The 24383-nt window shown below is 32.2% G+C and overlaps 3 protein-coding genes across 3 annotated transcripts; 2 read left to right on the forward strand and 1 right to left on the reverse strand.

Moving 5' to 3' along the window:
- The first annotated feature begins 593 nt into the window (after nucleotides 1-593).
- On the forward strand, nucleotides 594-8486 carry LOC123904276 (transcription factor KUA1-like). The gene is made up of 3 exons (XM_045953959.1): nucleotides 594-862; nucleotides 1450-1810; nucleotides 8244-8486. Exons 1-3 carry the CDS (start codon nucleotides 594-596, stop codon nucleotides 8484-8486), a joined length of 873 nt encoding a protein of 290 aa, XP_045809915.1.
- Nucleotides 8487-12102: 3616 nt separating this feature from the next.
- LOC123907621 (myb-like protein J) lies at nucleotides 12103-14525 on the forward strand. Its single transcript, XM_045957957.1, has 2 exons — nucleotides 12103-12738; nucleotides 13781-14525. The coding sequence occupies exons 1-2, from the start codon at nucleotides 12269-12271 to the stop codon at nucleotides 14331-14333; spliced, it is 1023 nt and encodes a 340-aa protein (XP_045813913.1). The 5' UTR covers nucleotides 12103-12268; the 3' UTR covers nucleotides 14334-14525.
- A 1036-nt stretch (nucleotides 14526-15561) lies between these two features.
- On the reverse strand, nucleotides 15562-22493 carry LOC123907622 (secretory carrier-associated membrane protein 4). Its single transcript, XM_045957958.1, has 12 exons — nucleotides 22220-22493; nucleotides 20148-20252; nucleotides 19992-20057; nucleotides 19748-19781; nucleotides 19501-19623; nucleotides 19031-19093; nucleotides 18848-18941; nucleotides 18618-18663; nucleotides 18465-18532; nucleotides 17584-17632; nucleotides 16721-16786; nucleotides 15562-15984 (listed from the first exon to the last, which is right to left on the reverse strand). The coding sequence occupies exons 1-12, from the start codon at nucleotides 22274-22276 to the stop codon at nucleotides 15952-15954; spliced, it is 804 nt and encodes a 267-aa protein (XP_045813914.1). The 5' UTR covers nucleotides 22277-22493; the 3' UTR covers nucleotides 15562-15951.
- Nucleotides 22494-24383: the final 1890 nt, after the last annotated feature.

A 24383-nucleotide genomic window follows, 5' to 3' on the forward strand; every position in this document is an offset into this window, starting at 1 on the left:
ATATCTATTTTCTGAATTTTTTTTTTTTACGTAAGATCTATTTTCTAACTAAAACTGTTTTCTTGGTTAAAAAAAAAAAAACTAAAACTGTTTTCTCTTTTTTTTTTTTTCTTATTTAAATCACTAACATATTATATTTTAATTCTAATTATGATTTTTCCGACCAATTCGTTATTTATATCCTACTGTATTTAACAAATTAAATAACATCTAAACACATCATAATCAATTAAATTTAAATAAAATAATAATTAAAAAAATCGAGGTGTTACATTAACTATTCATTAAACTCTAAAAAAATGTTTTATTTCAAATCTCAATTCAAAATTTAAATGATCAGAGATAAACTTAAAAAAAAAAAAAAAAAAAAAAAAAAAAAAAAAAGATAAACTTTCACCACGGTAAAAGATAAGCTTGACAGGCAAACAAACTCCGTTAATTTCAGTCTATATAATAGGCAAAAAAAAAACTTAAAAGCTACGTGGTATCTTCATAATCCATTTTAGTTTTTTACAGTATCTTCATAATCTAATTTGATAAAGCATATACTTGATTTTGCATTCTTATTAACGTTTTGTTGTATAGAGAGTACAATGGATCAATTGTCTCAAATTAATTTAAATGAACGGACTTCAATTCAAGACCCTTCTGAACGACAGAATGTTGACACTGATATGATTGAATCGGGTAGCAAGACCGTGATTGTAAATTCTAATGCAAAGAGTAGTTTAATTCGAGCAAAGTCGATACCAGAAGAAACTCAAGATGCCGCAAATAGAGCTGAGCCGATACCTGAAGAAACTCAGGCCGACGCAAATAGAGAGGAGAAAAAAAGGAAACATTGGAAAGAAGATGAGCATAGGTAATGTAATCGATGTTTAATATCCGATTTAACTGATCCATAAGTGCTTTGTCTTATTGTTTTTTTCAGTAATATATTTTTAGTTTTATCTTTTATAAACATGGTGTGTTTAATTCTCTATTGTGACTAAAATTACTAACGGTATGTATGTAGATCAATACTGTGCAAAGTTTAGAGAGATTAAAATCGTATTTATTTTTATATGCTAACAATATTTATTTAGATTAACACTGCAAATTTCTAATTCAACTATTGAATTGATGAGATCTAACGTCTACAATGAGTTATTATTGGTTTGGTTGTTAACTATTATGGGTGGCAGTTGATTTTGGTTTTTGGGTCCCTTCTGTTTGGAAGTTTTTACATCTTTGTACTAGTTTTAGTTGGAGATGTGTGCTTAGTATTTTACTCTCTTTAATCATTATTATAAGCAAACAAAAATACTTTTTAGCTTAATTAAAAAAAATTAATGTATTTGATCTATATACATTAGTTTTTTTCGTTAATCTAAAAAGTAGTAGTATCTTAAGAGGACAAATAAATACTACTTTGATCAAATAAATTCATTTATATTTTGTTATATATAGGCAGTTTTTGAAAGGGCTGCTAAAATATCAAAGAGGACAATGGAAAGAAATTTCAAAAGAATTTGTGACGACAAGATCACCAAGTCAAATTGCTAGCCATGCTCAAAAATATTTTGACCGCAACAAAGATGCAGTGAAAAAAGCAAGAAAGAAGAGAAGAAGTATTCATGACACAACCATCGACAACAATGGTAGATTAGTCATTCTCCCTGTTGAAAAACAAAATGAGATTCCTTCAATTGAACGACAACAAAAAGAGATTCCTTCTCACTGTACAACATTAAATGTGATTCCTTCGATTGAACAACAAAATAAAATTTCACCTTTGGTTACTCGTTCTTTTCACGACCAGTTTAATCTGGTTCGGGGGTCAGTTATGACATCAAGTGATTCCAGCTCCCTCCCGATTGCAGTTGCGGAGAATCGAACCGTGGTCCTCCCTACTCGTTCTATTGATGAACAAAATGAGATTCCTTCTCACGACACAACTTTAAATGACAACAACAATGACAACTTGGTCACTCCACCGGTTGATCCATTGCCAGGAATGCAACTTGTGTTCACACTTTGTACGCGCGATATTTTGCCGCACGATATGAAGAATGTCGCCAAGATGTGCAAGTTGTTGGAAGATATCTTAAAAAGATGACAAGACTTTTTAGTCAGCAAAGTCTTTTCTTTTCGTTTTTTTTTTCAATCATTTTTTATCGTTAACCCTCGAGGAAAAATATTTGTCCATATGTTCGTTTCATTAATAATTTAATAATTTTTTTTGTATACCGGCAAAGTACATGTGCATTCACATGGGTTTGTCGTATGGAATTTTTTTTTGTATTTCGGAACACTTTGATTTTTTCGACACCCGTGTGTCGTGTCACTCACGTGACGCGTCAAGACACGGGACTAGGGTCATCCTTGAGATTTTGGGTGCCCTATGCAAGTAATAATTTTGGTACCTCATATTTTTTATAAGTCATATAATTATAAATATATAATGTGAAAGAAAAGTTAAAGATTACACTTTCAGTTGTTAAAATCTCTCTGATAACTTTTCATTCTTCAACTTGATTTCATTGTCAAGATCATAAGAGTCGAAGTTTGTTTTAAAATTTAGTTATAATAATTAATAAATTAAGTTATTTTAACACACACGGATGCACGCACATACACACATGTACACTAAGTAAGAAAAAAAATGGTGCCCCTAAAATTTTAATGCCCTGTGCGGTCGCTCCTCTCGAACATCATCCGGAGCCCTCTTGCACGGGACATTGAACCAACTTGGCCTAGACATTAAATTTGCTTGACCTTTTTTGCACATGCTCCTACCACGATACATGAAGATGGCGTGAAATTTTCGGGCGGAATAAGATTATATTTAACCCTATAATAGACAAAGATTTAATAGCAAGAAAAAGTTGATATAATATAAGACCCGCATTAATTGTGCGTTTTTCTTCTTATGTACCCTTTCCCTTTTAACTTCTGCTTAAGTTCTTTATGGTTTAACTCAACTCTCTTGTATGTTAACGAGAAGTTAAATGATTTAATAAAAAACTTATTTTATTTATGTTTGATGTTTGGAAAAGAATTTTTCAAAATGGAAAAGACAAATCAATCCCTCTATGTTTCATCAGTAAGTAAAGTTCTCAAAGTTAACCTTCATAGAGTTCTTTTACGGTCCTCACTACAAGAAAATTGCTTTATAGAGTCAGCAAAAAATTGGACGCTAAGGGGCAAAATGTGGACGCTAATGCACCTTAGTGTCAACATTAGCGTCCAAAATTTGAGGACAGTAAAAGCTTTGATGTTAAAACTAGCCTCCATGTTGACGCTAATTAGTAACAGTCGCTAAAACTGAATTTAAAATTTGTATAAAATGCGGATGCTAATTTAGCATCTACTAGCTATTGACGCTAAATTGATACTTTTGAAATCGGTTAAAGAATTAACAGATTTAAAACGTCTATTTTTTTTTTTAAAAAAAAAAAACTATGCTTTTCTTCCCTACATATACAAGAGTGATTAGATAAACATTTAACTAAAAACAAGAGGCCAAATTGAAATCATTCAAATCACATTACAAGCCACTTTGCAACTTTTAAAGAGTATAAGAGTTGTATCAAATTTGATTTTGAAATTTACATCAATTTGTTATTAGTCATGGGGAATTAATAAGTTAGTAACACCATTTTCAGATACAAAGATTAAAACATGAAATTATGGACGCTAAACAGACGCTATTAGCATCAGATATAGTCTGACGCTAAATTTTTTGAAGCTAATTGACTGTTTTCTTGTAGTGCCTAAAAAAAGTAAAGAAAACATAAATACGAATAATGCGGGGGTGGTGGTACCTCACGACACTCTTGCTCAGAGTCAACATGTTGAAATTGTACCCGTGCATGTGAACTAGGCGCTTCATCATGTTGACTTTTCCTAGCCCAACCCATTTTTTTAGGACGAGGAAGATTTGTAGCATACTCTTTGCGTAAGCCTCAATCTTAATTACTCTAAACGCTTTGTCATTCATGAAATTTTGTTGAATTTTATTACACACTATTCAACAATATTCTTTTTTTTAATTGATAGACGAAATGACAAAGCCATTGAAAATTCACACACACAAAGTGGAGTGATCGGGGTTCGAACCCCGGTCCTGACATCCGATACTAGCATTTTCGACATTTCTACCAGTTGAGCTAGGATTTGTGGACAATCAGCCTTATTCTTTAAAAATAATGTATGGAAAAAGATTATGAATGATTTTTGTCAAACCTGGAAGGTGAGAAAGGTTTATTACAAATTATATTTCTATTTGTGCTAAAATTATGTGAGTAGTTGTTTGGTTAAATTTGTTTTTAATAAATTAAGAGCATCTAAATATAAGGGCAGGATAGAGATCCCAACTATATTAATACTTCTATGTGTTTTCATTCTTTACCTATAACTCATATTATATTAAAAGAAGATCTTTAAAAAAAACGAAGAAAAATAAGATAAAGAGTTACCTAGTAACAAATAATTTAAGCAATTTTAAAAAATACGTTGTAAAGATAAGATTAAACAAAAACCAAAAAAAGAAAGAAAAAAATATATAATATATTTAGTTTTTTGAAATATTTATGCTACATAAAAATTGATAAATAAAAATATTGAAATTTTGAAAATTAATAAATAATGATAATTCATTGAAATAAACTATAATAAAATTAAATTAAACAACATTACAAAAGTAGCCACTAAAATAAAATATGCGTTATTATAAATAAAAACAATGTTGTTTTATAGTTAAAGTTGGAATATGACGCTAAAAGAAAAAGAAGTAACAAATAATTTAAGCAATTTTAAAAATTTGATTTTAGAGATAAGATATACAAAAAAAAAAACAATATATTTAGACTCTGTTTGGTAAGGTCGGATTTATACGCTCATATGACCAAAAAAATTTGTTTGGTAAACGTTTTTTAAAAAAGAACATATAGCTTATTTTACTAAATTATAGCTTATTTTTCAAACGCTAATTCAATTAGCTTATGAGGTTATAGCTTATAGCTTGTCGTTTTTCTTCCAATTTTAACCTTGTCATCTTACTTGAAAAAAATTAAATACTTCCTCCATTCTTTTTTAAGTGTTATGCATTACATGTATGCAGTGGTCAAAATTGACATTTAAAAAGAACAGATGAAGTATGTTATGTACCCAAAAAAATTAATATGTTATATACCAAAAAAAAAAATCAACCTTTGTTTGGACTTTGGATTGATGAAATATAATGGAATGGAGCGGAGCGAAAAATGGTGGAGTGAAATGAAACGGAGCGAAATGGAATAAGTCTTTCATTCTATTGTTAGAATATTTTAGAAAGGAGAAGAACAAAATTAAAGGAATGGAATAAGTCTTTCATTCCATGTCAATCCATTATTGGTTTTCAAATCCAAATAATGGAACATTATTCTATTTCATCCATTTCCATTTCATTCCATGTCATTCCATCAATCCAAACATAGCCATAGTTTTTTTAAAATATATAGCATTAATTAGTTTTATTGAAAAAGATAAGAGTAATTGATAAAGAGTATAATTGACAAATTTTACCTTTAAAATACCAAAACAACAGTTAAATATGAACGTTAAATTCGTATTCAAACGACACTTAAAAATGAACGGAAGGAGTATTAATTAAACATATTTTTTTATGTCATTTATACTTATAAGTTAGTTCAACTATTATTCGCTAGATGCTAAAATTTTGCTTATAAACTCATCCGCTATAAGGTAGCTTATCAGTTATCCACTATTTTTTACCAAACAAAGCTTTAATTTATTGAGATATATTTATGCTATATAAAAAATAAAGTGTGCACTTTACAAAGATAAATATTGTAGGTACGTACATTATATACAATATAGGCTTAAATGCAGTTTTACTCCCTTTATTTTGAATAAATCAGAATTTTACCCCCTCTATTTATAATTCTTTGAATTTTGCCTCTATACACTACAAGAAAATCTGGGATTAGCTATGATAGTATTTGTAGCTAACGGGTAGCTATTTTCTAGTAAAACATCATTGTTGTTCAAGACACTACATTTCGACACATCATGACCGAACCCTCCCATGAATTGATAGCTTATAGAGCCTATAAATTGGTACTTTCATTTTTCACTCCAACCCTCCCATGAATTATTCCAACTTTACTCCTCCATTTTATCATCATCCCATAAACACCACCCATCTCCATTGTATCCCACTTACTTTCCTCCATTTTATTCTACTAACCTATGCATCAACAAACCTATGCATCACACGCACCTTTCAACCACCAACAATTGTTGTAAAACGGTTTACTGAGTTTAATAAAAAAAAAACAGAAAACGAATTTTTAAAAATGGCAACGAAACTATTATTGGCTGAGTCGCGTACTAGGTCGCTTTCTTTAAGACGTTTCGCGGAACTACTCGAAGTAGTGCACTGTAGTATATCAACCGCGAAGTCCCCAGGATAAAACAGCCGTTTTCAATGAAAATACCGATAAACTACTGCACTGTAGTATCGGCCAGAATAACACCAAGTATGGTCGAAAATTTCGAACCACTCTAATTGATATACGAATATCAATTCTACGGTTTACAACCGTTCAAAATATGAAACAACAAAATAATTTTCGAAGAAGGAAAAATAAGAGAAGGAAAGAAGCAGTTTTCTCAGAATGCAGAGAAAAGGAAGTAATTTAAAACTGAAGAAAGTGAAGTGTATTTATAGGCAAGTAGGGAGCTGAAATCAGAGGATTTTTAGGAGCTGAAATAACTCAGTCAAAATTCCAAACGTGGCAAAAAAATAGGACACGCAGGCACACATATTATTTGACCGTTTAACAGATAAAAATCTGTTCAGACTTGGTCTTAGCACATTTAACATGTGCGAATTAAGGGACACACTAAAAGAAATTTAAATTAAAAAAAAAATTCTTTTTCTTAGTATTAAAAAATTAATACGGTGGCGGCGCGCGCGCGCGTGTGTGATATTCGACATTGTGTGTGGTCTCCCTTTCTTACAAAAGTGGGTACCCCAAGGGCACACCCTTGGATTGCCACCTTGTGGTATATAAACACTACCAAGTAGTGTGATTTTTCCAATGTGGGACTCAAAGAGTCTTTTTTTCAATTCACACTATAATGGTTCTTACACATGTGTTTATTTCAATACCAAGTTCCCTCCATATTTCTTCATCATGTTCCAACAATCCCCCACTTGAATTTAAAAAAGTTGTTTCAGTCATAACGTTAAACGTTTCAGTAAGATTGTGCATAAGCGAAGGTGAGCTATGTCTTGGAACCTTCACGTAGCCAGTAAGAGCCTGATTCAGCAAGAGTGACGTTTAGTCTTGGAACTCTATCTCAGATTTTCCTCAAACCAGCACACAACCTTTCGTAAGGTGTTTTCTAAGGCCCGTGCATTAATGGCCCTGCACGTCTATCCCAGTTTCATGAATGCTCTAGGAATTCGCCCCGAAACTCCAGAGGAACCGACCTCAGTTCCACATTCATATAGGTGATTCTATCAAGAGTACTCCTGATGTACTCCACTCCTATAGAGTATAGATTTCATTAAGAGTTTTGCTAACTCAACCTTTATCATTACAGGATTCATACCTCTTAATTTGCATGTTCATCTCATATTACTCACAACTTGTTGTTTACCCATTGGAACCTAATTCTTGGGATCTCCAGTCTTTTAGGTTGGGTTACCATCATAAGTAATTCACTTCATAGGCATTAGTCTCATCTTGACAGATGTATTTTGGACTTTCTCTCTAGCCAGTCCTTTCGTCAAAGGATCTGCTAGGTTATCATTAGTGCGTACATGATCCACTCTCACAGCACCTGTAGTGATGAGCTCTCTTACTGTGTTGTGCTTTCTTCTAATTTGACGTCTTTTACCGTTATAAAAAAACGATTCTCAATTTTAGCGATAGCTGCAGTACTATCACAATGGATCAAGACAGCAGGCATAGGTTTTTCCCATAAGGGAATCTCAGATAACAAGCATCTCAACCAGCTTGCTTCTTCACTAGCAGTTGCTAGTGCTATCATTTCAGATTCCATAGTGGACTGTGCCAAATGGTCTGTTTCTTAGACTTCCATGATACAGCTCCACCGGCTATACTAAATATAAAGCCACTAGTAGCTTTGGAATCATCTGACAAGGTGTTCCAATCAGCATCACTGTACCCTTCAAGTACAGCTGGAAATCTCTGATAGTGTAATCCGAGATTCATGGTCCTTTTCAGGTATCTCATGACTCTCTCAATAGCGTGACAATGCTCATCACTGGGTCTGCTGGTAAACCTACACAAGAGTCCCACGACATAGGCGATGTCGGGTCTAGTACAATCAGTGGCATACCTAAGACTACCAATGATGCTCGCGTATTCTGTTTGTCTTACGCTATCACCAGTGTTCTTAAACAGTTTTACACTGGGATCATAAGGTGTGCAGGCAGGTTTACAGTTAAAGTAACCGTATTTCTTTAGGATCTTTTCCACATAATGTGATTGATCTAGGGATATCCCCTTCCAAGAATCACACTTGCTTCTCCGAGGTCTTTCATATCAAAGTTGTTACTCAACATTGATTTCACATTATTTATGGCAGAAAGGTTTGAGCCAAATATCAACATGTCATCTACATAGAGACATATTATAGTGCAAATGTTGCCATCACATTTATAGTAAATGCATTTGTCACTCTCATTGAGTCTGAACCCATTCAATATCATTAAGTTATCAAACTTTTCATGCCATTGTTTCGGAGCTTGTTTAAGACCATACAGAGATTTATCTAACTTGCAGACCTTAGTTTCTTGTCCATGTATAACAAACCCTTCAGGTTGTTCCATATAGATTTCTTCTTCTAAGTCACCATTTAAAAAAGCAGTTTTAACGTCCAAATATCAACGAATTTTTAAAAATGGCAACGAAACTATTATTGGTTGAGTCGCGTACTAGGTCGCTTTCTTTAAGACGTTTCGCGGAACTACTCGAAGTAGTGCACTGTAGTATATCAACCGCGAAGTCCCCAGGATAAAACAGCCGTTTTCAATGAAAATACCGATAAACTACTGCACTGTAGTATCGGCCAGAATAACACCAAGTATGGTCGAAAATTTCGAAACACTCTAATTGATATACGAATATCAATTCTACGGTTTACAACCGTTCAAAATATGAAACAACAAAATAATTTTCGAAGAAGGAAAAATAAGAGAAGGAAAGAAGCAGTTTTCTCAGAATTTAAAAAAAATTTAAATTAAAAAAAATTTCTTTTTCTTAGTATTAAAAAATTAATATATCACCGAACCGAGCCGGACGGATGGCGGCGCGCGTGTGTGATATTCGACATTGTGTGTGGTCTCCCTTTCTTACAAAAGTGGGTACCCCAAGGGCACACCCTTGGATTGCCACCTTGTGGTATATAAACACTACCAAGTAGTGTGATTTTTCCAATGTGGAACTCAAAGAGTCTTTTTTTCAATTCACACTATAATGGTTTTTACACATGTGTTTATTTCAATACCAAGTTCCCTCCATATTTCTTCATCATGTTCCAACAACAATATATTCCCCAACTCATTTGGTCATTACGATGGTTTGTCTACCCCACCCTCTACCTTCAGAACACCACTTATACCTCCTAGTCTTACCCACATCAACTCCTTCAACCAGTAAGCTATCAATCCATGGGAGGGTTCAGTTATGATGTGTCGAAATGTAGTGTCTTCGACAACAATGTTTTACTAGAAATAGCTACCAATTAGCTACAAAGGCTGTCATAACTAATCCCATATTTTTTTGTAATGTACATGGGGTAAAATCTAAGGAATTGTAAAATAGGGAGGTAAAATTCCGAATTTTAAAATTGGGGGTGTAAAATTCCAGATTTTAAAATAGATAGGGTAAAATTCCGATTTATTCAAAATAGGGAGTAAAACTGCATTTAAGCCTACAATATATTTAGATTCTCTATTGATTAGTCACTTTTAGAGAATATAAATCTTAATCTTTCAAAAAAAAAAAAGAGAGAGAATATAAATCTTAAAATTAGATTCAACATCTCTAAAACATCTCTAAAGTGAATTTAGAGTGTAAAATGCATAATTTTATAGTCATCGATGATTTTATTTTATTTTTTGACGAACTTTTATAGTCATTGATTAAAAAATTAAAGATAAATATTGTAAGTACATTATAACAAATTATGAATTTGTTAACATAACAATCATTAATTTTTTTCACTTTAATTTGTTAAAAAAACATATCTCCAATCTTTTTTTTTTTTTACTAAATATCCCAATCTTTTAAATTTTAAGTTACTTGAAATTCATTTTAGCATCATATTCAATAGCATATCTGTAAAGATAACTTGAGATTTAAAAGATTAGAGATATGTAACAAATTACTTAAGAAATCCTATATAATGAATTGCAAATAGAAAAGAGACAAATAGGGAAAACAATCCTTTTATCAATAAAAAGTGTTATAGTGAAAGGAATCATCTTAATTGAGATCAACAGACCAGAGTTGTGCAATCAAAGGGCTTCTCAATAAGGTGAGTACATGGTAAATTTCAATTACTTCATTCGGTCCTTAATATAAGAGACACTTTATTTTTCAAATTCATTGAAAATCTAATGTATGTAGTCAATAATATGGATTCTAAAAAAGTAAGATATGTTAGATTCTCAATGAATTTAAAGAGTAAAATTTCACTTATATTAAGAATCGGAAGGAGTAATAATTAAGCAACAATTATGCATGTCTGTATAGGTGAGTGTTACTGTTGTTTTAAGATGGATCTATGCTTAAATTTATTAAGATTTTTTTTCAATCACACATATCACTTGATTTAATCAATTATAATCACACATAAAAGAAAAAAAGACAATCATGATTTTCAAACCTATCTTTCAATTCAAACAAAATTTACAATAATAAATTCATATGTTTTCAAATACAAAATATAATTCTTTGGTGGAGTTCATCATCAAATGCAAAATATAACCATATATGAAATTAAATTCATAAGTTCAACATATAATCTTTAGGTGGAGTTCATAACTCAGCCATATTTTAATTTTTTTGACAATAAGTTTGGTCAGTTTTATATGTGGCCTGAACTAAATAAACAAATATATGGAATTAATAATATAGCTATTCGTTCGGTTCATCGGTTTTTAAAAGCTGCAATTGAGAACAGAAGCAAATCACATCAGTTTTTAATTGGTTCGGTTTTCTTGACGTTTTTTTTCCAGTTTGGATCATCGGTTCAATTGGATTTTTCTGATCCGCTTACACCCCCAAGAAGGGTGGAGCAGAGTGGTCCTATCAGTAGTATGACTTTTTACTTTATCTATCGTTTTTTTATTTATCTTTTGGTATAAGGGTCCGTATGAATTAACTTATATTTGAGTTTATGCAAAATAATTTACGCAAATAAATAAACTTTTAAGTTAATTCATAAGATTTTTATTTTTTTGATAAAAAGTTAATTCATAAGTTCTCACTAACAAAAATTATATTTTTATAAGTTACTTTTTCATAAATTATCTTTACAAGCTTATTTATAAATAGAAACATTTTCATTATTTAAGATTTCATAAGCTCAATAAGTGAATCAAATTGAACACTAATTGTACTTATCATCTCCAATTTTAATGATAAGAATAAAGATTATCATCCTTACATATACTTTCAAACGAACAATTATATATAATAAACATAACTCTTAAGTTCAATCCTCATCTGTTTCATTATATTATATATGGGTCATGCTAATGCGGGGCACTGGTTAAGGAAACCAAAAAAGGAAATTTTAAAATTAAAAATAACAATGTTTACACTTTCGAGGCGTTGACTGCACAAACTTCAATGTGATATTACTATATTTGGTTCCTTAAACAGTGCCCCGGGGACACTGTTCCATTATATATATATATTTAAGATAAATTCAAAATATATATATTGAAATTTTAAATACTTTTTAAATACTAATCAGATAGTGTTTTTTTTTTATAAGCACTAATCAGATAGTCTAGAACTTATCTATCTTTTTTTGACTAATTAGAACTTATCTATCTAAATAATCGGAAATTTGATTAAACGGTGTGTTTTGTTTGTCACAGCACGATAAACAAATAATCGCGGAAACCCAGTTGAATAAGTTCCACCCAATAGCTTATCTCAAATCACCGCAAAATCATAGCTTATCTGAAACGGTTTTTCATTCAATCTTATTGAAACTATCATCGATCACAAGAATGCAGAAAAATTCTGAAATTAATTTAAATGAACCGGCTTCAATCCAAGAACTTTCTGAGAATAATAGCATGGAACAACAACAAAAGGAGAATCTTGATAACATTGATGTGGCTGAGTCTGGTAGTAACGCCATTGTTGTAAACTCTAATGCAAATAATGGCTTAATTCAAGATCAGTTACTACCAGAAGAAAATCAGGCCGTCGCAAATAATGCCATAATTCAAGCTGAGCCGCTACCGGAGGAAAATCAGGCCGTCGCAAATAATGGCATAAATCATTCTGAGCCGCTACCGGAAGAAAATCAGGCCGTCGCAAATAATGGCATAAATCATGCTGAGCCGCTACCGGAGGAAAATCAGGCCGTCGCAAATAATGGCATAAATCATGCTGAGCCGCTACCGGAAGAAAATCAGGCCGTCGCAAATAGAGAGCGTAAAGAAAGGATTCCATGGACAGAAGATGAACACAGGTATGTAATTTATCTGATTCTTTTATTTTGTTTTGAGTTAAATATATTTTCTAGTCTCAATCTTTTAAATAAAAATAAAAAAAACTAGTGTTTTTAGTCTCATTAGGACTTAAATTGTATGTTGGATGGGTTGGTAGTTTAATTAGTGAATTAAGGGTTAAAAAGGTCAGAGATTAATAGTTCAGGAGAATTTGAGTTTGATTCTTGATGAGAATAATTCTTGATCTCGTGGCAGAATTTTAGATTATCGGGTCCTTCCCGTGATAACCAAAGGATTAAAAATATTAAACTAACAACTAATGTTGACCGTTTCAAAAAAGAACTTTGATCTGTCAGTTGGCCTTTACCATGAGTTATTAAATGGATTAGTTTAAAGTTATTCTTGAAGTAAGTTGATTACTTAATCATATATGTAACATGTTTTTACTTCAAAGTTATACTTCATCTAATGCATTAGTTTAATTTAATTGTCTTTGGTTTTATGATTAGAGAGCTTTGTTTGGCTCCAATGACCTTGGAATTGCTTGAGCATTGCTTCGGACCGTTAAGATTTTACATTCAAATTTAGTTATTTTTTAAATATAATATTAAATTTTAAAACTAAACCGTCTGATTTTGCATTCTTCGGTTCATATATGGTCTAATGTAGAATCTTGCATTCGACGGCTCATATATGGCTTAATACAGTGCAGTCAATAAGGACCGACTGCACTTAAATCTAGCCCATTTGAGTGTTTTAGTGATGCATTGTGTTTAATAGGTTTTGTTTTGTAGTAGGCCTTTAGTTTAGCCATTTTAGTCCTTAGTTTTTTGGTTTAGTTTTTAACCTTGGGTGGTCGTTGCATTCTGGTTTTGGGTCCTTCAGTTTGGAAGTTTTTTACGATGTATAATATTTGTAACAATTACTTTTACATTTTTGAAGTACAAATGTTCAGTTATAAATATGGTTGCATTAGTTTATTACTTCTGTTCTTTTTCTTCTCATTATTCAATTGAATTTGAATATTTCACATTAATTTTATATTTTGTGATATATATATAGGTTGTTTCTGCAAGGACTAAACAAACATGGTAGGGCACGTTGGAAAGACATTTCAAAAGATTTTCTGCCCAGAAGAACCCCAACTCAAATTGCTAGTCATGCTCAAAAATACTTCAAACATCTGAAAGAAGTCGCGGGAAAAGAGAGGAAGAAAAGAAGAAGTATTCATGACGTGACTGTCGACAACAATGTTACAGTAGCTAGTCACCCTATTGAACAACAAACTGGGATTCCTTTGATCGAACAACAAAATGAAATTCCTAATTTGATCAGTCCCTCTATTGAACAACAGATTCCTTCAATTGAAGGACAAAATAAGATTTCTACTTTGGTTACTCATCCTGTTGAAAAACAAAATGTGAATATTTCTCCTCACAGCACAACCTTAAATGACAACAACATTGAAAACTTGGTCACTCCTCCCATTGAGCCATTTAAAGAAAAGGAGAGCCAACTAAAACTTGGGTACACATTTACGGTTGAGATTACACCTCAAAATATGAAGAATGTCCTTAAGGTGTGTGAATTGTTGGAGAAGAACTTAAAAAGTTGACAAGAGGTGCCACTTTGATGTGCTGATGCTAGTTTAGTAATTTTATTTTATATGCCATATGTCATTTTCAATTTCATTCTCAATATTTTTAATCTTTTATATATTTTTTTACATAAATATCTCAACAAACTACATTACTATGATCAGATTTACTAAATACCAATATTATAGATTTGACATCTCCCCTCAAGAGTTTGTTGTTGTGTTTGAGTTTTGTTGTTGTTTTGTTGTTTGAGTTTTTTACTCCAAAAAATTTAAAATAGAATTCTTAAATGTGAAATGAATTAAATAAGAATATTTGTAGATATTTTAAAACGTTTTTTAGTTTGAATTGTTTGATGTGTGTGGTTAATGAAATACATTTTAGTGGTTGGTGAAATACTTCTAAGTTCTAAATGGTCGATGAGATATTTATTTACTTTAATCATAAATTGATGAGAATCGCGGAGCATTTGGAACAAAACAAGAGTTGTGGTGATAGAGGTGGTGGAAAGACGTCACAATCCGGGTGAAAAAACCGATTGATAAATCGTGAGGACGCCACAACCGACTATGGAGGCTCCGGTCGCTAAGTCAAAGATTAGCGTCACGGCAAGCCGATAAGCTAAAAATGAGGTTCAGAGAACCAAAGAGAATAAATCTCATATTTTTACTCAATCCAAAAAAAACTTTTTCTAACAAGAGTTACATGCCTCCTATATATAAGAATGACTTATGATGATGATGTAATAAGCAAAAAGTAACTTCTAAGAAAACAAAAGGATTTCAGCCACTAACTATTATGATAGTGGGGCTGAATTATTACAAGAAAAATGGAAAAAAGATAGTGGTGCTCTTTAATTGCTTGGTGCACCACTTTCATATGCTTAGTGGGGGAGCTCTTTATTTTCCACTATCACATGCTTGGATGATAATCTTCAACTTTGATTCTTTTTATTCCATGACCGAAATAATTCTTCTTGTTAAGGGATAGAATTTTAGGATCCCTTCATAAATGAGCCGTTTGTCCAAAATAAATGGTGAATGAGGCACTCTAAGTGAATATTGTTGATTGATGTATTTTAAGGTGGTTTGAAGTAAAAAGTTGTAAATAGGAAGGGTGGTGTAAGTGCATGTCGATCACACGTATATTGTGTGAAATTTGTTTGTTGTTGATTTCATTCTTATTGTCGAGAAAATTAAAAATTAAAGGATCAATAAAAAAGTCAAACTCAAAAGATCACAGCCGTCACAAGAGAAATTAACAACACTTAATAAAAATATAAAAATATCACAGGACTTGTGTTGCTACATTCTTGTTTCACAATTCATAACTAACAATACCTCTACACTAGATCCACACTGGAAATCCCACTACATATATACTTATCAAAAGTAAGATATTGTTCAAGGGAAGAGAAATTCCAAAAAAATATTCAATTTCACATAATTGTCGATATACTGCTAAATACGGACAAAACTCTGGTACAATCACTCTAGAGATAGACAACAGAACAATATCACACGAAGATATTGCAAAGAATGAAAAGAGAGGGCAGAGAAAAAGAGAATATACTAAGCCACGCTCGATAGCGACCAACATTATAACAGCTGCTAAAACAAAATCCTGAGATTGGTCTCACTTGTGCCCCCGGAAAAACATGTATATTTTCTGCATAAGCAAAAAGAAAAGGCAACAACCATCAAAAAAACATTTCAATCATTTAAAGAACAGAGAGAAGTCATAATCTACTTTATTGTAATAGAAAAATAGCCAAACATAAGCTTCTATTACTATGGATTTAATTGTTAGCAAAGTCTTGAGTTTCTCAGTCCAAAATAAAGAGAAATCATTTGTATCTACTATCTATGAATAACGATTAACTAGTTAAGTTTTTTATTGAACCAAAGGGTGAATCACTGTTAAACACAATTAAATGATTAAACAGATCAAACTAGGGAGGTCTCGCTATTTCGGTCCTTGAAACTGAAAAGGAGTGCTTAAACTCTGGCCATTCAAGTTTACTCTGGCCAGGGGTGTTCAAAAAAGCCGAACCAAACTGAACTAGTTTGATTCAGTTCAGTTCAATTAGTGAATTATCAGTGTGGTTCAGTTCAATTCGGCTTTTAGTTTTTAAAAAGTTATAATATTCGACTTGATTTAGTTTTTGACATTTTTTCCACAGTTTGGTTCAGTTTATCTCTAATACAATTTAGTTTGGTTTGGAGTTAAATAAGGCATCTCCCTGTTGACTGTAGTTATATAGGAGCACGCTATAATTCATCATCTATAAAAAACAACAATAAAAGAGGCAGAGAATAGCACATATTCTTTTAAATACAATTACAAATTTTGTTGGGGAGAAACACTATAAATTAAGAATGCAAATCAAAGTATTGTCCCTCACCTGAATTACCCACAAGCTTAGAAGAGCCTCCAAGCAAAACAGGCCAAATCCAACCAAATAGAATATCTGTAAGAATACCAAAAATATTGATGGATCAAAGCATGTAAGCACAGGAAAAAGGCTATGGAACTTATTTTTCTTCCGCATAAATTAAATATGAAATTCAAAATGAAAAGTAGGGAGGTTTTCATTTATTTTATTTTTTAAAATACATCAAGAGTTTACCAAATGAGATTAAAAAAAAAAGGCTTCCATCCATGTTCTCTGGTTGTTCAAGGGCATCCAAGATCATTTTGATCTAGTACCATGCCTTACAGTAGCTGGACATCACTCGATCCAGTTCCCAATCCTATTCTCACAAATTTTACATCTCTTCATCTAAATTAAAGGCATGGGTATCATTTTATTTGGTGTTTAGACAGTCAAATGCCAATAATTACATAGAAATGAAAAATGTAATTAAACTGTCCGACACTTATTGTCACTCATGAATGAATACATAAGATCATAATTCCCTTGGAGAAAAAGGGCATCAGCTTGATAATACCATTCGCCTTCAGGAATTTGGGCTTGTTTGATTAGCTTGTTCTGTAAAACTGTTTCCTATTTTCTTGTTTTAAAAACAAAACATATAATACTAGTAAAAAAAAAAAATTTCAAAATTGATTTATACAACAGTTTTAGAAAGAAAGAAAAAACCAAAACAGAGTCAAACAGGCCCTTAGGTTTAAATTACTGTAGATATACAACTTGGTATGCAGAGATTTCATCAGTAAATGAATCCTCTTTGTCTGATGAGAATATTAAATAAGAATGTGTCGACAGAAATGCTTGCTAATAAGCACAAGTAGACTATAACTTACCCCAACCAATACGTGGTCTGAGAACACATCAATTGCCGCAAGGATGCCCCTGCAATTTTAAATGAATTAATTCAAATGCAACAGAAAATAAATATAAACTTGGTACGTTGCTAACATGAGTATGACTTAATAAAAGGGCAGCAAAGAGAAAGCAGCAATCCCATTTACAGTGATAAGTAAAGAATAGGTTTTTAAATGCGAATATATGAATTCCAAGTTTTCAATGACATCTTTCTTGTCACCCTTCTCCCTCTTCTTCATCCCTCTTATGGAACCCATTCACAATAAACCACAATATACAAAAAGGGTGTTCAATGAAGAAAATCCATTAATCAAACGCCAGATTTCAACTCCAAGAAAGATAAATCAAAGAAGATATTGTGTATGCAAATTCAAAGCATCAATAAATACTATTAAAAGGTCAAGGGTAGTAGAAAGGCATATATATGTATGAGAAAGATGAATAAGTGAGTAAAATGTGTCTGAACATTGTTGAAGAGACTCAAAAGAATGGAATTGGAAAGAAAAGAAAGATAATGAATAACAATACTGACTGAGGCAATGCTCAACAAAACCAGTTTATATTTGTGACAATCTCATCCCAAAAAAGTCTTTGTGGAACTACACCAGAAGGAAGATGGTGATTTGGGGATTTTTGTTTTAAAAAACCCAAAATCATTTTTATATATAAATAAAAAGAAATAAATAAACATTTATAATTAATTATTTTCACATCATTTAAAATGTCCATGTGGAGTTCGTTAGTCAAACATGAGTTGACTTAACAGCAAGTACTAAAACTACTAATAACAAGCGGATAAAGAGATCAAAAACTTCATATTCAGATAAGTAAAATCAGTAATACAGCTTGTGGAACTTACGTTAATGACTTTCCATGAAAAACAATTGGAGGCGCAATTGCAGCAAAGATGCAAAATACTATATGAAGCTGCATCAAGTCAAAGCAATTAAAAGAAGAATTAGTATGATGATCACTAAGTAACATGCCAATATCTTGTAGTATATCAGCATACCAAGTAGAACATGAAAAACCAACTGAACTTCAGTGCACTATCCGTCCTGCATATCAGAAAAAATCATAAGCAACAAGCAGCATCATGCTCAATCAGGTTAGGAGGGAATATTCCATAATGTATCTGTTGCTTGCAACTAAAAGGGGCACACAGTAGACCTGAGCCCTATGTGTTTACAGCTTACACTGTGTTGAAGTGCTAGTGAATAGACAGGAAAAATTGAAAGTTACCTCATAGCACGATAGAGGGGCCTGTACCAAAGCACGTATGAAAGGGGAACCCCAAGCAGTGCATAAATCACTGCAAGGAAAAATATTTTAACACCTGCACATTGTAAACTTCACAGTTAGGTCCAGGTCACAACATGAAAATAGAGAATTGACAATAACATAAAAGTAATAGAATGAGCTCACCCCCGCCTCTGATCCAACAGACAGTCACAGCAACTACATTAAAAACTAAGCAGAGAACGATTCCTGCAAAGACATCAAGATAGGAAGAAAAAATAATTAGACACAAGACTCTAATAGAACAGAAAACATAAAATAAAAGAACAAAAGAAAAAGGGAAAACAAGATTTCTCCAGAGATGTTTATATTTGTGGACATGTATGTATATAATATGATATGTGATATAAATGCCCTATAGAACGAATTTTGACCAGAAAACATGCATGTCATTCCATTTCACCCACAAAAGATATTCAAACATAGCCTATAACTATGATCACGAAAAAACATGCATACCCTTTGCTTTGGTTTAACGACATGCAGTTACTACTTAACCAAGAAAATGCATGGTAAAAAGTTACATTTCTCGAAAACACCATAAACCAAATAAAATAATTAATAAATAGATAGATAACATAATTAAGTGACTGTACCCAACCAACTTGCAAAGGCCGAATATTGCAGCCTCTGAGCATGAACTGGAATCTCATTGGCAATATCATGGTGAATGATTGGAAAAAATGGAGGCCAATTCTTATCATCAACGGGCACACCAGCTGGTAAGCATATTTTGAAAACAAGAAAATATAAGTTTGACTCAGAGTGTGTATATAAATCTATATAGATGCATTGAAAAGACACTTAATTCAAAATCTTGTATGGTAAGATCTCGTCATTCACCTTTAGCAACAGAATCTTCTCGTCTTTTTATTTCCTACATATATGCATTTGAAAGAGTCACACAGAATCCTCAAAAGCAAAAGATACCAGTTGACTAATAGTGGCAGAAGCAAAAAAAATTATATGCAGGCATTTAAAAGAATAAAAAGTACATCACTATTGATGCTGACATTAAAATACTATATATGATAAATCTATGAATGCTAAAGAACCAACACCAGCAGCAAAAAATTCAAAAACCAACCTTCTCTCTCCTTTTTAAATCCGCTTCCCACACTGCTAACTCTTGACCTTTTTTCTTGGAGTCCCCCTAAATAAACATCATAAAGAATAAATTCAGCCCCCTGCCAAACAAATCTTAAATATTTTATGAAAATCCCTGCGTAAGAAATGACATTACATTGGAAGTATCCAAAGGAATATCAACAGTAGCATCATGTCTTTGACCAAAGCCTAATGGTTCAGACGCCGACGGTGGAACACGCGATTTTGATCCAGCACCATTCTGTAATATTTACACGATAAATAGAATGAAAAACACATTACAACTTAATTGAACAAAAAAAGCATCAAAATAAACTCTAAAATCAAGCTCAAATCAACAAATAGTCTCAATTATGGGGAAAATGACTAAATTACATTCAGAAAATGTTGAACTGACATCAAATTTACACAAACAGACCTCTGAAAACACAATGAAACAAAAAGCTACCAAACATATCAAACATTCACACTTATGTGCAATAACTTTTCATAATAAATATATGACTATTAAAAGGACTTCAGCCAATTGGAATTTAAATACTGCACCTTTAAAGCAAAGGCATACTTCGCTTAGGTGAATATTAGATAATATAGACAATGGCCACAGGGATTTCATAGAAGATATGTTAATATGTTTAGCACATAACAGAGGCATCGGCAATTTCAAATAGTTGAGAATACATTATGTGCCTTCAGCATACCCAATACCCCTACACTGTGTTTGTCCTAGAGATAATTACACACAATCACACCATGAAAGCCCTTTAATTAGTCAATGAGTTAGTATAGGGTTATGATTTGATGTAGAGAGGAAGATGAAGAGATATAAGGGAATCCATCATGTCAAATTTGAGAGTTTAGACATAAGGAGGTTTGCAAATCCTCGGTTCTGCATTGTTCTATTCTATTATTTAGATAATCAGGATTTATCCCTAAATGTTCTCTAATAAAAATACCAGTTCCCAAACATCATGTTCCCAATTACAATTTACAAAGATAGTGTATCCAAACCTCTCTATACTAAACATTGACGAAATAGATTCGCTCTAATTGTTTCCTCTTATATTTATTCATAGGGTCATGCTAAACCGTGCCCCCAGGGCACTTGTTAAGCATACCTAAAAAGGAAATAAAAAATAAAATTTATATTAAAAAGACAACTTTTTGTACTTTTGAGGCATTGATGCACGCATTTCGAGATAGAATTTCTATTTTAAGATGCTTAACCAGTGCCCCGGGGGCACTGTTTAGCATTTTCCTTATTCATATACATTTATATACATTGTACAACATGACCCTCAATTGTTGTGTCAATCGTTAGTTCATTTCAAAACAAAAACAAAACTAACATTAAAACAAAACAGAGAAACCACTCTTCTTCACTAGTGTTTGATTTCGCAGTAGGGAGAGTTAAAAGCAATTATGGACGCATAAAATTGATTTTGACATGTTTTGACAATTTCAGTTGGAATTGATTTTGTCTCAGTAATTGATTCTAAGTTAGAGTTTGAATTTGTAGCTTTTAACTCCAAACATGATTTTTACACTCAAATGTATTTGTTCAACTCATTTTTTCATGAATGTAGAATAAATCATTTCGCATTCAACTCACTTCTAACTAAAATCAATTTTAGCAAATCAATTCATTCAAAATAATTTTTTGTCACCGCAAAAGAACACACACTTCACTCATTCCACTAAACTTACTTTCCAATTATCAAATCCCCAAATGTTTTGCTACAGAAGCTTAATTCCCCATCCATCAAACAAAATTTCGATCCATAACACTGAATAAAAATAACACCAAATGCAATCAAACCAACCATCAAATAACCAGTTCAAGCATCGAACATTTCATTGCATGAACTCAAAAAACACCAAAACCAAAATCACAGACCTACATTTCTCCAGATCCAAATCCTCCACAAACATCCAAACTAAACTCCACACCAATTTATAATCTCAGATTCAAATCAATCCACACTCTCAACTAACTATTCTCAATTCAAGACCAAACTAAAAACACATAAATGAAGCCATAATCACACGAATCAACACCAGATCCGAAATCAAACGACGAAACAGATAAGCAATTCTAATTTTATAGATCATCACATTGTACGGCGCAAACTTAACAATGCTGGATCTGAGTGAGAAAAAACTATAAATAGAACTGTAACTGAGTAGAGAGAGAGAGAGAGATATTACCGAGAATGGATTGACTTCTTCTTCTTCAAATGGATTGGGATCGTGGTGGCGATTCATGGTGAGAAACTAGATCCGAAGAAAATGTGAGAAGAGAATGGCGAAAACGACGAATCTGGTGAAAGAAGATTATGGGAGAATCACTTCTAAGGTGGGTGGATGCGTGAGAGAGTGAGAGAGTGTTAGTGCAAGCGGTGAGTGAAAGCACTTTTGTGCTTTTTTGCTTATTTGGAACGCGGGATATGGTTTTAGATTTTTGGGAGAAAAAAAGTAACTGAAGTTGAATTTTCAATTTTGTATTGTTTGCCCTTTTATTGAGTTGGATTTACGATTGTACCATTTAGTCGGTGAAGTTATGCTTTCAAAGTGTGGTGTGAAATTGGATGACTCAACGACTAGATTCACGTGATGTTTTCTCATGCCGTCATTGTCGGTTGGGGAATTTACTTGACGGGTATTTTTGGGAAATGGATTCTCTGCGGTTGAATTTTTCGTGCAGTTACTTTATAGTCGTCCGATCGTGATTAGTCACGTTTTACCATTTTTTAAAAAATTAATCTAAAGGCAATCAACAACAAATCTAAAGGAACACATTTCATGTCCAGATTCACATAGAATTTCCATCGGATCTATTTGATATGATGGAAAGAAAGTAGGAGGAAAGAAAGTGAGAGGAAAATATTATTCATTAGTTTGCAAAATTTTCTTTCCTCTCACTTTCTTTCCATCATACCAAACGGTCGGTGATCAATTTTGAAGGGAGACACATGGTGGTTCAAGGAATCTAAGAACATCTAGCACAAACCCCTAAAAAGCACTTCCTTAAAAACGAATTTTCAACAAGATTACAATATTGAACCATTTGAGTTAATATCGCATGTGTTAGAATTGAATGAACCACGAAGCCTATTTCAAATGGTTCGTGATATAGTTAAAGACTCTCGTTAAGAGCCAACGGCCCTCTACGCTGGTTGTCAAAACACAAAGACCATTTAAATGAGATATATGTTCCATGAATCTGAGAATAACCATAGTTAGCAATGAGATTTCAATCTCATGGAGAATCAAAACCAAATTTAGCTAAAAGTTGTTTAGTACGAGGGATCTTCATTCTAGTATAATAATGTAAAGAATATATAGAGACCGTATTAGTCACACAATCAAGGTTGTCCATTCTTTGGGGTATTCACTCAAAAATCATTGAATTGGATGAATAAGACTATTCGACTTATGACTCCCTTACTAAGCTTTCAGGAAAGTCTGAGATCTCATTGTCTTCCTAAAGCCCTTTTAATCAATCCTAAATGAACAGATATAAGATAGACGTAGAGACTCATCCTTGATTCCTATCGGTCATGGAGTATATTTTTTTTTTACAATATAATTACATTTTTTAATATGTATGCAAAAACTTTAAACGACATTCATTTTGAGACGGATGGAGTATTATATTTTTCTCTTCTGTACAAGTTTAAACTCAATAAATTCAACTTTTTAACTTTTTGAATTCAAATAAGTTATTATATACAATGACTCAATGAATTTTCGAATATGCTCTTTACGATTCTCTCATACCACATTATGGTCAAGGAACTATATTAGATTAGGGTTATACTAATTAATGTTCCGATCACTTGGTTAAGAAACTATAAAAGATAAAATTTTACGATGAAAATAATATTTTTTTATATTTTAAATATATTTGACTATACAAGTTCAAGATGATTATATTATTTTAAATTTCTTTAAATTTGTTTTTTATTTGTCATATAACCTAATTGCTGAAAATTCTATCCTTAAAGACGTTAGGTGTTCGAATCTCAACCTCAACATATAAAATGCAATATTACTACCAATTACACTAAACTCATAGATACAAATTTTGGTTTCTTTAACTAGTGTCATGTAACATTAGTTAACATTTTTTTTTGTCAAATAGTCTGTTGGTTAGAAAATTCACCTTAGAGGTGAATAAATGAAGTGTTCGGAGTTCGAATCCCGACTCCTCACCTATAATGCAATATCCCTGTTAACTCAGCAAAGTTCATCCGGACAAGGACAACATTTTTTTAACTAGTATTACGTGGCATTGGTTGACATTAGTTAGCATTCTTTTTTCCGGAATATTTTATTTTTTAAAATTTTTTTTATAGTTTCTTTACAAAAA

Source organism: Trifolium pratense, linkage group LG2 (genome assembly GCF_020283565.1).
Source record: "Trifolium pratense cultivar HEN17-A07 linkage group LG2, ARS_RC_1.1, whole genome shotgun sequence".
NCBI classification, from domain to species: Eukaryota; Viridiplantae; Streptophyta; class Magnoliopsida; order Fabales; family Fabaceae; genus Trifolium; species Trifolium pratense.